This window comes from Tinamus guttatus, unplaced genomic scaffold (genome assembly GCF_059628265.1).
Source record: "Tinamus guttatus ecotype Peru unplaced genomic scaffold, ASM5962826v1 Tinamus_guttatus_pri_ptg000451l, whole genome shotgun sequence".
NCBI lineage: Eukaryota > Metazoa > Chordata > Aves > Tinamiformes > Tinamidae > Tinamus > Tinamus guttatus.
This window is the reverse complement of record NW_028288985.1, coordinates 1,165,931-1,180,133: the sequence shown is the minus strand read 5'-3', so window position 1 is coordinate 1,180,133 and position 14,203 is coordinate 1,165,931. Positions and strand designations below refer to the sequence as shown.

Below are 14,203 nucleotides of genomic sequence, written 5' to 3'. Positions count from 1 at the left end.
GGAATGCATGTTTGAATAATTTCGTGTATTCTTATATTGCGAAAATCAGTCTGTGGTTAGTTTTTCCTTAAAGATTCTCAGGCAGTGTGGCAAACATCTTCTAAATGCTGTCTTTAAATGTGTCTAGTGAGACCTAATTGAATTTGATACAAGGAGCCCATGTATTCAATAGCTGAAATAGCTTTACTGGCTTAAAAATTCTTAAAGCTTATACTTGTCTGCTACATCCTGGTATTGGGTTTTATTCCCTTCCCTTGTAATCTGAATGTTTTCTCAATTTTGCTAAGCACAAACAGTTTGGATATAAAGCTGATGGATATGGATTAGAGTAGGGGTGGAACAGCAGAGTATTGCTGAGAAAGAAAGAGAGTGTGTGTGTAGCTAACAGTGATTGTCTGGTCAAAGTAGTTACTTCAGAAGAAATATTCGTTCTTGGGAAAGTACTGGACATGTTGGATGTAGTCATGCAGCACTTTTCACATGCTCACAGCAAAATATGAGAATCTGAATCTGTAAAAGTCTAAGGATCCAAGTTATAGCTGGATATTGTACATACTGCAGATACCTAGCTATAAATTGAGTCCTTTACATTTCTTTCTCCTTCTTGTGCTCTCAGAAATCCCAAATCTTTTGATGATATTTGTACACCAACATTTGCCGGTGAGTGGAATTTTCGGGCCATGCAGGCATCATAGACACAGTCCACTCATCCTTTCCTGCTTTGTAGGTGGCAAACGCTGTTTCTGTTTATTCTCTTTGCAGAGTTTTCTCTTGAGGAGTTTATATAATATCTGAAGCAACATTATATCTAATGGCACTCTTTTTCCCCAGTGATAATCTCATTGTGAACTTTTGAATCTCCTAAAATTGCAAATCTTAAATGGCAAAAAGATGGCAATGCATTACATACGAAATCATGTGTATATTATTGCTGGTATTCAATTTTTTTCTCTGGGTTCTTGGGTAGATGTAAAATGGATACTAAATATCCCAAATGAGGATAGCAAATATGAACATCTTCATTAGGTAAATACAAATGATCTTCCAGGCCAAAAAAAAAGGGGGGGGAGGGAGCTGGATTTGATAATGAAACTGCAAAAATTAAAACTGTGCTATTAAGGCATTAAAGATACCAGAAGGCAACCAGTGTTACCAGCCATACAATTGCAATTGCAAAGGTCCTACTTTGCTACTGAAGTTTCTGAGTTGTATCTTTTTCTAAATAATTATGAGGAGTTATCTTTTTAATGGATTATTTCCTACTGTTAAAAGAAAAAGGGAAAAAAAAAAAGACAGAGAAACCTACTATCTTATGTGGTTTGTCTGTGTTTAGTAGGACCTGGCCTGAGATGTCCTCAGGCACCTACTGTTTCAGAGCTTTAATTATGTTTTTTAACCCACTTCTTTGTGTCTATGTTCTTACATACTTCTGGGTAATTAACAAGTTTAGTAGTAAGACGCAGACAAATACTTTTCGCATGACTTTAGCCTATATATTACTGACTATGCTGTATTATTACAAGATATTTCCTGCCCTTCAAGCCATACTTTTAATTCAAAGAACTTAAAAAGGCTTCAAAACACAGCCTCCAAATACAGAGACTACAACAGAAAAGTCAGACGGACTATGTTCAAATCAACATAACTTTGTTCAATCACAAGTGACAGGAAAGATGAAATTTGGCCTGAGTACTTCAGATAAGTGTCTGCTTGGCACTTGGAACTGCTGTCTATCTCAATCTGCCAAGTGTCTAATAACCCAGCTGGTGTTTGTGAGAGGACTGTTACCCTTCAACTTGTGAAGAGAGACTTATTATGTACTCTGACTTCTTTCAGGATAAGTCAGTCACATTTGTAATCTTTCAAAGCAGCAGGTGTCATGCTTGTTAATACCAGTTAAACAGTACTTTAATTTAAAATGAATTGAAATATATGGAAAACTCCTATGCTTCTCTTCAACACTGCATAGTCAGATTTAAATCTTTGACAAGGTCCTCATGAGAAACTACTTTCCAATCACTGTTTCTCTCAGTCTTAAATGGGTAAATTGTTCCTGTCTTGTTTGCTTCCTGATAGATGAATAGATGAGATACTTTTCTCCCATGATCTCCTTCCTTTTTCTGCCTCATTCATGCTTCTTTTAGTCTGAAACTTTCTCCAGTTTCTTTTCTATATCGCACTGGTTTATTTACTTCTGTTTTATGGCATACTGTGGGATACCTTCAAACCAATAATTATCCTTAAAAAAAGATAATCTGCAAAACTTTATGGGTGTCATTTTTTATAACAGCTGATCATTTTGGAATGCTTCCACTCTTTAAATGGATTTTTTAGGCTTTTGGCATCATAATTTGGATTTCATTTCAGATATGGTATATGACAAAATTTCTCTTTACTGAAGCCTTGCTGTATAGGGGTCTGGGCATGTAATTTGACCAGCATTTACTCCTGTCTGCCCTGGGAGGAAGGCTGAATTTCAAGAGAGCTTGGACTCACTACCATTTCCTATTCTCCATACTGTGAATGTAGTGAAGCGAGGACAGGGCCTGCTGACATGGTGTTCTGGTTATATGCAGATGAAGAGAGTGAGAAGAGTTTTTTTGTGCTACATATCATGTGGATGAAATTCAGCTATAGATGAGAAGAAGGAAAAGTATCACATATGTTATCCTTTTTCAGCATAAAGACATGAATAAGTTCTTTGCAGCAGTCATTGGGTCAAAAAAAGAGAGCTACAAAGTGCGGATTAGCCAAACTTTTCTCCAATAAGCTATCATGCATGCCTTTAGCCTGCATGCATCCTGTCTCTCACACTTTCCAAGACAAGTCATATACTATATCAGGAAAAGGAAAACATGCTTATTAGCCCATTTGGAATTTTAACAGGGGGAAAAAATTGTGTTCTGCAATGGAGGGGGAGAAACAAAGCAGCAAAAATCATGTTAAATTAGTTAACGGTAGAAATATAAAAGGATGCCTTACATTACAGGGTGGTTATAAAAGGAAAATGCATAATTAAAGTACTCACTAAAATATAAGTCTTACCCGTAAGGATGCATTCTAGTATCCATGTGTTTATGATTATGATAGATATTTAGCATCTGGAGTTTCTAGTTAGTTACCATAATGTAATGTTTTTGCTGTCTTTTGGTTACTGATGTGTACCTGCAGACTTATATTCTTCATAACTTAAGTTTCTTGTACTAGAATTTTCTTGGTGTCTAAAAACTAACTGCATTGGCAATCCTTAAAAAGAAAAAATGAATGTTAACATATTTTTAATGACTGAAGACAAATAGTAAATGTCTGAAATCCCTTTTCAAATACTTGTTTTAAAGGTATAAGAGTGAAGAAAATAGTTTTCTGTGAGGAATATAGATGTTTTGACAATACTAGATCTGCGTGAAAGAAGTTAACTTTAGCAAGCCCATCTGAGAACAATTTTCCAGAGTTTGTATTGCTTTTTGTTAATTCTTTACACCTATAGACCTGCAGCTAGAAAGTCAGTGCATCAATTTATGAACCTCATGATGCCTTTCATCAGTACTCTACTGGGGCTTTTTTAGGCCTGGTTTTGAGACTTAAAACAACTAGTTTTTCTGGACTTTAATCTTGTAAATTTGAGTAAATATTTTGCTTACAAATTTCATAGTGAACTAGATTTGGCATTTTCACCTTATCTGAAAAAGTTATTATGCATTTGGCTAAAAGATTTGCCATATTAGAATTCAAAACATGATCAAATAAATGCCACAGCCTTTGTATTCAGTTTTTATCAGATCCTTTAACCTATGGAAGAATGACATAAGTTCTTCTGGCAAAACCATATTCAGAGGATATATGTTAAGGATTTGCCTTGTTGAATTATGTGTTGATTTGAGAAGGATGCTACCACAATAAAAGGAATTGAGAGCGTTCTCAAGCTCGAGCTTTTTAAGTCTCTTGGGAATCATCTTTTTAGCTTCAGCTAGGTAATTGATGAACTAATGCTCAAAAATCTGTAAATATTTTAAGAAACTGAATCAAGGTGAAACTTCACCTGAAACTTTTCAAGAGTATACCTCTGAAATCTCTTTTCTAGACGGCAAATTAAACTTAGCATTTTTCTTAATAACAAATCACTTTGCAGAACACGTGCATCTCTGGTATGCTCAAGGTGCTTAAAAAGGTTGCAAGTGGCAGTGATGTGGAACATGTTTTCCAGAGGATCCAAAGCTGGAATCTGAACTCATCATTTTTGATCTGAGAAAAGTTTAAAGATAATCAGACAACAGAGATGAAATAAATAAAAACTTGCTGGATAAAAAATGGAGAAACTGGCTTGATCAAGTATCAGAAATATTGCTTAAATTAATTTTTATTTAGTAAAATCAGTCAAACTAGAAATAAAGCATTTGTTACATGATGGTCATGAAGCGCTTTGTGTAAGTATTACCGTTCTTACTTTCAAACAATGAGATTGCAAGAACGGAGTTGCTGTGTTGTTGAAGGTAACAAGAGGCCATTGCAGAATCAAAGCTAGAATGTGGTCTCCAGCTTTTAGATACTCTGCTTTAATAAGTAGATTGCAGGATCTCACAGGCCTCCGGGATAGGCCTTATAGCTGCTCCTTACGGTATTATGCAGGGAAAAATCCTACCCTATTAAAAGTGAATATTCTAGAAATGTTTCAAATTCCATTTAGTGAAGAAAGATGGAGAAGAAAATCCAAAGGAAAGTAATAGCTATTGAATGGTATTACACCTTTATCCCAGAGCAGCAAATCTTACTGTTTTTCCTCATTCGAACCTCATTCATGGGAGTTTCGTTGGTAATTTGATCCAGATGACAGATCAAAGCATAGTTCCCTATTGCCACCTTGCTAAAATATTTTTTAAAAGACACTTTTAATATTATAGTTTTACAGTTACAGATTGCTGTTAAGCTATTGAGTCTATTACCAGTCAATCAAATACTTTCATTTCACTTCAGTAGACCCTGACTTAAACGTTGCAGAATTTTAGGGGGACAAGAAATATCTGTCAGTTTTCTCACAGAGGTTGATCATAAATTCTTTGGTAAATGGGTTAGAAATTCAGCTACACATACCATTCCTGACCTTGACAGCTTAGCAAATAGTAATATTGAATGATCAAAGGTAATAGTTTCAGGCCCTAAAGGTGTGTATACCTGTGCACCTAGATTTAAGCTGTTTTTAATTCCTCTATCGTTCCTTTATTTTGAAATGGATGAAGCATTTATTAAATGTAGTCAATAAATTTAAAGGAAAAAAATGAGGAAATTGTTCAGGCTAATAAGGCTATACACAGTCTGTAGGAGACACAGTTAATGAATTGTTGCATTTTACAAGTTAGGCATTTTTTTCTATACTAGTATAAAGGCAAATTAAAACCTGCTGCTCAGATGTGTACCTGGTGCTCACTAGACACTTTCAAAAGTTGTTGATATGATGTTTTTATGATCTTTATTTTGAGAAAATCTGTTCTCAGCAAAGTCATATAAAAATGAAATTCTCAGTGTTAAGAATCAATTTCGCATGAGCATATGTTCCGTTAGTAATTTTAGTAAAAGAAAACCTATATCATAGTTACAGTTCACTGTATCACTAGTATGAAATCAACAGTTTAGCATACAATCATAATAAACACTTTGAGTTTAGGACCAAGAAAGCCTTTTAATATAAAATCTTTTCAGTGTCTTTTGTAGCAGCTCAGGTCCTTTATGCATCACATGGGTCTCCTGTGCTGTTCTGTGCCCCTCTAACTTTCTGGCCACTCTTCTCATTTCAGAAAATCCTGCCTATGCAGGCATTTAAGTTTTTTTAAATTAAAGCAATATTTTACTATGGTGGACTACCTAAGAGTTAGGTAGGTAGTTAACTCATTAGTTAAACACTTTCTTTGAAGGAGAAGAGAACAGATGGGAATTCTTCAGGCTGTAATTCAGTGGAACACTTTTCTTCACACTAACTGCAGTGTGAGTATAAGCTAGGAATAGTGAGTGCTTTTCCAATGGGACGATATGTGCAATCTGCTCTGCAAGTCCTAGAGTGTCAGATTTATTGCTGAAAAGCCTTTTGTTGTTGTTGTTGTGGAGTTTTTTTTTTAGTAGCAGCTTAAGAATGTTAATCACAGGAAAACAGTTTTATTGACAGTAAGAAATGTGAAACCTTCTGGTATGCTGCTGTGGAGGCTTCTTCATATTTCTCAAGTAGACAAGAAATTCATTCTTGTCTTTGAAATGTTACTGGAGAAGAATGAACTCCGCTGTAAGAAGTGTTGCTGGAATTTGCATGTTTGGGTTATATGTGGCATACACAGGGCAATCATGATAAAGAGTGTATATATATTACTGAAGGAGGGATGGAAACAGACAGTGAAGTAAAAAGATCATAGAGTTGTCAAATACAAGTTTTGCAAAATTCTGTATTTGAAATTAGGAATTGATATAAAGACTTCAGAAAACTGTGTAATGATGTCACCAATATATGAAATAATGCATCTGTAATTATGTAGATGATTTCTAACTTTCAGCTGAATAGTTCAAAGTGTAAGTGGTGATACAGCTGGACATTTCACAGATTTATGGTCTAGAGGCCAGCTTGTAGGCTTGATGCAGGTTAGAATATCTATCCAAACACTTCTTCATCCGTATTTTCTGTATCTTGTGTTTCAGCTGTAACATGCCTGTGAAAACTAACTATTTTAAGGACTGCAGCATTTAAAAGAATGGAATTTAAAAGAAGGGGATAAAGTAAATGAATCTTTGAAATCTAAAAGATTAATTCCAAAAGAATTATTTTACTCATGAATTGCCTAATTTTAGATGACCTCCTTTTGGGGGGACAAGGCAGATTTTTTCGCATCTTTGGGGAACAAAATATTCTTCGTGGCTTTTGTTTTCGGGTCTTCTCATCTGAGTTATATGTGGGATATATGTGACAGTCTTTCTTAATCGGGAAATGAATAGAGATGTTATCTGAGGTAAGAGACTATACAGCAGGCAGATACACACAGCCTAATGTAGCTGCTCCTCCAGTGGCTTCATCCTTGGAAATGTTGCGGTGGAGAGTTTGGTAGAGATTTGACAAGGTTACGCTAAAGTGTGAATTAGGAGGTTGTTAGGTTAATGGAAAGGATTCAGTACTTATCCATCTGGACATATCCATTATAGTATCTGAGTCATGAAGGATGATGGAGGTAACCACTTCATTGGAAAGCAGATATATTTTTGGCCATTGTTAAGGCAAAAAATACTTAATTATTTGAGAACGTGTCTGGAATGGGGGAGAGGAAATAGCGGCCAACTTAATTGCCAATTCTTCATTAGGCCACTGCTGTTATTTATACCATAGGGAATACTGTTACCTAATAAACTGAAATTGAAAATTGATTTCCAGAATTTCCAGATGTAGACAGGAAAAGAAAGACTAGAACCTTAACATATGCCTTAGGAAGAAGCCTGTCCTTAACATTGTCTTCGTATTGATGAGTGGTTCTCACTCAGGTCTCATTTGAAGTGGTTCTCATTAAATTGAGAGCAACAGGATAAGGGACCGGGCTGGCAGGGAGAAAGTCAGTATCATCCTCTAATTTAATTTCAGTATTCCAGTCTTCTTTAGGAAAAAAAAAAAAAAAACAAAAAAACACTTTCAATTTCTGTGATAACTGGCTGCTGAGATTAGCTTTTGGGAGGAACATGTGAAAAAAATTTTGAACTGCAGAAAACACCTATTTGAGATGTGAGATAACACTTATGGAGTAACATGAGGCAGATTAGGTATGACACAGTTTAAACACACGTAAAAATATCACTGTAATTTTTGTAAAGTGTATAATCTTAGTTTCCAGTTGATCCTGAAAAGTCATACTGCATTATCTGTTGTGGTTACAAAAGTGATTTGAGCAAAGATCAAGTATGTTCATGAATACGAAATTTTCAAGCATGCTGAGGATAGGGTGGGAAATGACGGCACTGCCAGGTCCGTAGGTGGTATTTTTCCCTTGCAGATGGTACTGAGCCAAGGTCCTAATGGGTTGATAGGGGACCCTGACAGGTGGGAGTTATTGTCCCCCTGATAAGCCAGGATTCTAAAACACATGGTCAATAAAAACCCCTGTGTGTGCGTGTCTGTGCGTGTGAGTATGGGAGTGGGAAGCCCTGGGGTCCTGGACAAGTTCCAGTCTAGTTAATTAATTTCTTCCTCAAATAAAAATATACCTGTTTTTTCAAAGCCTGCAACACATTAAAAGACTTAGCAAGTGAGCAAGCAAGCGAGTAATGTTACAAATTTTGTTTAGAAGAACCTGAAAAGGATTGTGTTGTTCCTCCATGCAATTTTCTGGATGTCTGTGTTTGATTTCCTTCAGAAATCCTCTTGTTCACTCTCCAAAATATATATGAATTATTTTGAAGCTATGCCATGTTTTGTTCTAGGCATACCTGGCAAATAGTTATGCTAAACATACCTGCAAAATACAATTGACTACAGAAGTGTAACACGCTCTTGACAGTTGCTAAAAAAAAACAATATCTCAAAAACATAGTAATTATAATTGTGAAGAGCTAACAAAACAAAATGGCTTTGTTAAAAATATGTATTTTGTTTAAAAAGCATCATTGTAGGAGATGAATGACACCCAAGAATCATGTAAATTTTTGGATGGTTTGATGATAATGTAAGTTGAAAAAAAAACTCACTTTACATTTCTTTTACATTTTGCTTCCATAGGCAAACTAAATAGTTCAGTTTGCCTCAACAGGCAAACTAAAGGAAGCTTACTACAGCATTAACAGTCTCTTTGTGCACATTTTACTGCAATCTGGCATCCAAAAGGAAGAAACATTAGAAGTGGTTTATTTATATTTCAGCACCAAATTAGAAAGATGACATCATTCATTTACAGTTCTTATCCCATGACATGTCTAATCCCCAACACCTCATTACAGGGGACACTTTTAGGATTGCATATATCATCTTGTTTAACTTCTACATTCTTTTATGGAATGCAGTTGAAAGGTAGGAAATTTAAGGCCATTCACTGATAAGAAAATAAACTAATAAAGTCTGAGGAGCTTCCCCAAAGAGGCCGGATATTACGGTGTTTACAGTAAGTGGGTTATTATTTGTCTATTAATTCTCCATCTTTTTCACCCTTGTATTTTAAAGGTGTCTTCCTCTTTGAATCTACATGCAGGCTATCTATGGTTGAAATAATTTGGTTTTCTGAGATCAGTAGAAATTCACACCTAAGTAAAAACAGCTGTATAGTTCCATCTTCTTGTTCTGGATGGAGAAAATGGAAAAGTCCCAATTTTGCAGAAAGGCATACTGAAAAATATAAAATGATACCACTGTGAAGGCAGTATATTTCCAGGTAGTCTATCACTTGTCCTTGGAGGGTATCTGTTCAGTAACACACTGTTAAGGTGCCCTTTTGGTGCCGTAAAGATTTTGTTTCTTTTTCCTTCCTTTTTTTTTTTTTTTTTTTTCTTTCCATGAACTGAGTACAGGTGCCCTCCTGTAAAAGCACTTTTCTATCTTCCCCCTCAAGGTCATCCTGGCAGTTGCTTGAGGAATATTGTGATTTAAATTAATTGCTAATAAGATCTATAAGTATTTCCTGTGGTAATTGTGATTCATTGTTTTTCTCAGGAGTTTTGCTGAACTTCAAATATTTTTAGCATGAAAAAATAGCCTATTTTTTAAAAAACTCTTTTCTACTTTAGCAAAATTCATAAAAATCATTGATTTTGAAGTTGGACTTTGTTTTTGCATTTATCACTAAAATACGGATACCAATAAAACTTTTCTAACAGAGTTTTAAGTACAGTACAAGTAAGTAAGTAAGCACAAGTTTTAAGCTTCTTCTCTTAGCAAAATCCATTTGTAAGAATCCAGGAATGAAATTTACTGCATGCTGCGTACTAGACACTAGATACCTCTTCGCATTTTGGAAGACACCTTTAAGAGCTGACTGGTTTTCTTTTGCTGTTTGTCAGTGCAAAAATAAAGACTTAGTTCCTTAGTAAGAAGTTTACCTTAGACAGCCTTGAGTGCCGTGAACATAGAAAATAAATTGTGTATCCAATGGTTTTTGGCAATTAGGGAGTAGGATATTTTTGGTATTATGAGGCAGTTTTGGATTATTCTAGTCCATATATTTCATGGTATGGAATAATTGTATTGGTGATAAAGGGCCATGATGTATCTCATTACCTCATAGTGACATAGATTTTATTATCTGTTCAAAACAGTAGTTGAAGTGTTGATCTTGTTTGCAAGGTCTGTATCTAAGACTAAACTTTTGTTTCAGTAAAATGTGTCAAGTTCTGTAATCACTTATTTCCCCAAGTGTCTGGGGTCTGCATCATTTAGTTTTTGGATTCTTTTAACATACTATTTAGCTGGGTGATCTCCATGTACAGTTTAAGAAAAAAAAAAAAGGGGGCGCAAAAGACAGTTTTTGGGTGCATTTACAAACTTTTAACATTGTTGTTAACATACCTCAGTAGCTCCCCTTAAATATTTGTGATATTATTTGTATTTTTTAATGAGATTTTGCAAGTTAATTAGCAAGACACAATAATAGGCTGGAAAATAATAGGATTCTGTGTTCTAGAATAGTAAATTCAGAAAAACTGACTATTGTGTTGGATGTGCCTCAAAACAATATCCTTTATTATATCTTTTTCTGACTACTTTATCCAATTCTGTGCATGAAAATTGAGATAGAACTTATGTTCACATACTTCGTTATTTTTTTCTTTTTCTCTTTCCTTGCTTTATGAACCAGCAGTTCTGACTTCTGTTATTAGATCTTTGCAGTTACCAAAGAAAAAGCTAAGAATGAGCTAAGATCTTACTAAAACATTTTAATTCATACAGTCCAACAATTACAGCATGTAATTGAATTGTTTCACTTTTAAACAGACACAAAACAGAATGAAACTGATGGCAGATAACTATGATGATGACCATCATCACTACCATCACCACCACCATCACCACCACCACCGATCTCCTGGGAGGCCACAGCACTCCAACCACAGACCCTCTCCAGACCAGGTTAGTCACTTTTTATTTGGAGTGATTTCAAAAGTATTCAATTTTTTGGGTAATGTCTGATTGTTTGTTTAAATTTAAAGTACATATTAGTAATTATTAGTGTTGAAATACCAGCATTACTGCATCTGCCTCTGTCAGCCTGTACACTCCTTGTTCTAAACTGTGAAAATGCTGAAGGTATTAAATGAAGGGTATAGCTTAAAAGCTAAGCTAGATGAATCAAATTGCAGAGTTTAAATTTGGTTAGTGATTTGGGACCCTGCCTTCTAGAATGTCCAGTCTGAGATTCTTAAAATAATCCTATGATTCTTAAAGTGAAAAGGAAAATACTGAATGATTAAAAAAAGTTTACAGTCACACCGTTTTAAATTGATAATATTTACACTGTATATGTTTGGAATTAGGAACTGATTTCAATACTTTGTTTGGAATATTTCAATGTATTTTTTCAGATAATGTTGCTGTCAATTGGCAGAAAATTTCTCAGTGTCCGGTGTGTATCCTCAGTGCTTCTGGTGAATAGCCATCTGGGGAAAGCATACACCAGGACCAAAATTTTTATTGTTTTGATATGTTTGAAGCAGGTATCTTTCCGGACAGAAATGCTGAACTTCTTTTTCTTTCTTTTTTTCTTTTTTTTTTTTTTTTTTTTTTTTGGGGGGGGGTAGTTTAAAATCAGATCCACTAAAAAATAGAATCTCATTTAATTACATGCATGGAGTTATTGCATTGAAAATAAGAGAACTATTACTAAGAATATAAGATTAAACACAGTTGTATCTTTCTTTTTGAATATCTTGATAAACAGTTTTAATATTGATCTATTGTTACTAAAATATTTAGATTTTAAAATGCCTATTCATGTTCATACATTTTAGCTTGAAATAGTATTTACAGGTTGTATTTATACTGTGAGATGGTTAAGGACTGCACATCTCTGCCAGTTATAGAAACTTTCTTGTTGCCTTCTGTTCTCTGGCTGTCTTTTTTGCCATGCTTCTTTCCCCTATCAAGAAACAAAAGAATGTTACTCTGATCAAATAGGGATGCTTTAGAAAGTGGAGCTGGAAGACTAGGATGGCAAGGGCAAACAGCAACTTTTTTCAAACTTTCTTACTTTTTTCAGTGTGTCATTTTAATGAGTTGAGAAATGCACTATTTTTTTTCAGAAAAACAACTTTAAGAGAGGACTTACTAACCATGATCACACGAGTTTCCAAACATGTTAAATTAATTTAGTTTTTTAATGGCTTTTTCAATAGGAAAATACTCTCTTGTTTCAAATTAAGTTGGTTATTTCCTTTTTCTTGCAACTGCCATATCTTGCTAGGTGAGATAGCACTTTTCCGGATCATGATGTATTTTTCCATCAGTTAAATGCAGATGGAATACACCATATCCCCACCATGGAAGAGTTGGTAGAATTTCTGAGACTACTTAGTCTTCTAGCTCTAATTCTCGCTGTTTTCAGTTCCACACCAGTTTTACAGTTATGCTTGGATAACACAGTCTACAAGAGATGTGACACTGATGCTCTTGGTTTGTAGGCTGCATAATAGGAATGCAGGTAAAAAGCAGAAACTTCATAGATTATATATATTGTATACAATGTTATAATATGTATATATTGTATACATCTTTGTCCTTTAAAATTGTGATTCTATTGAAGAACTATCATTCATAGGAGATCCTTGGAGAATGAAGAAAGGCAAACATGGTTGTCACTTAAAAAATAAAATTTATGGGGATTTGATAATCACTTTATTTTAGAGGCCTGGAAACATCCTAGAATAAATTATTAATCAGTCAATCCAAGAGAAACCTATTAGTCTTGAGTTGATTGTCAGGACTGATGTCATTTTGTACAATTCTGTCTATCTCAAAGTATATCAGATCACTTTATGCTTGTTTCAGTCTTCTCCTCTTTTCCTAATCATCAACTGGTGGTTTCTATCATAGACCAGATGAGCTATTCTTATGTTACATTCTTAAAGATATGATTTATCACTATGCACTCACTTTATTCTTGCACTCTTTCCTAGGTGACATGTTTGGGCCACTCTCTCAAACAGGATGCTGGTCTAGATGGCCCTTACATAGCATAGCTATTCTATATTTAGTCTGTCTGTATTTGTCAGGGATAAATCATGCCAAGCAAATCAAGTTTCCTTTGTTAGGGCTAACTGGTTTTGTGGCTAAAGAAGAAAGTGGTAGCTGTGGCACACCTAGAAATCATTAGGCCTTTATCATTTGTTTAATAATGTTTAATTGTAGAGCAAGCAAATAGGAGATTCATAAGGAAGTTATGGTGAAGTAATTTGAGAATAGCACAGTCAGCGATAACTATGAGCGAACTCTAGTTATTATTTTTATTATTTGTCCTTAGGTTCTTCAGTTATGGAGACATTTTAGTGTCCATGCTATGCTTACTATTCAATGCAACACTCTCTCTATAGCAATTTGATTGTCATATGGTTTTATTATGCAAGCCTATATTTCCCATTCACGATACTGTATTACACACAAAATTCTAGATATGTGGTTTTGGTGACCGTGATCCAACACACTGCTAATGGTGTAAAACCACAGAAAAAATTATAAAATTATAAACTTCTAAATCATGAGAGGTCATTCTGAATTATAAAAGAAGGAAAAAAAGGGTATATTGTAACATAAATGCCATTTAGTTTAGTGGAAGCTTTAAAACTTTAAAAGTTTTTAAAAAGTTTTCATAGAAATTCTCTTGAAAAAAAAATTTGAACATTAATTTTGAAACATTCTCATTTCTATTGATCATATATTGCTACATTTAAGTAAAGAAATAATCAAGAAATATATATATGTTATCATATATTACTCTAAAAATGTGTGCATGTGTATTAGAATATGTGTATGTAGAGAAGAATAAGACATTTCCCACTTACTGTTGTAAAGCAGTGTACCTATGCTTCTTTGTGTATTTCCCCTTCAAAGAAGGTGGTAAGAAAAATATACACACATCCTACTGGAAATATGCCTTTTTTATGCAGTGCCATTTGTTCAGATATTGCTGTTTTGTTTTAATAATCATGTTTTTTCATATAACTTGCTTGATATCTAGCTATGAGCAGCATTTAGCAGCACAGATCTAGGATT

General features: G+C 34.5%; 1 protein-coding gene across 9 annotated transcripts in view; it reads left to right on the top strand.

The window, feature by feature from the left end:
* Positions 1-14,203, top strand: part of ERC2 (ELKS/RAB6-interacting/CAST family member 2) — a 412,632-nt gene that overhangs the window by 280,706 nt on the left and 117,723 nt on the right. For all 9 annotated transcript variants that reach the window (XR_015913795.1, XR_015913794.1, XR_015913793.1 and 6 more), the window contains one exon: positions 10,934-11,068. Coding sequence is in view for 1 of the 9 variants with exons in the window: in XM_088532042.1 (XP_088388168.1) it covers positions 10,934-11,068 (135 nt within the window). In the remaining 8 variants the exon portion in view is untranslated. The remainder of the gene's footprint in view (positions 1-10,933; positions 11,069-14,203) is intronic.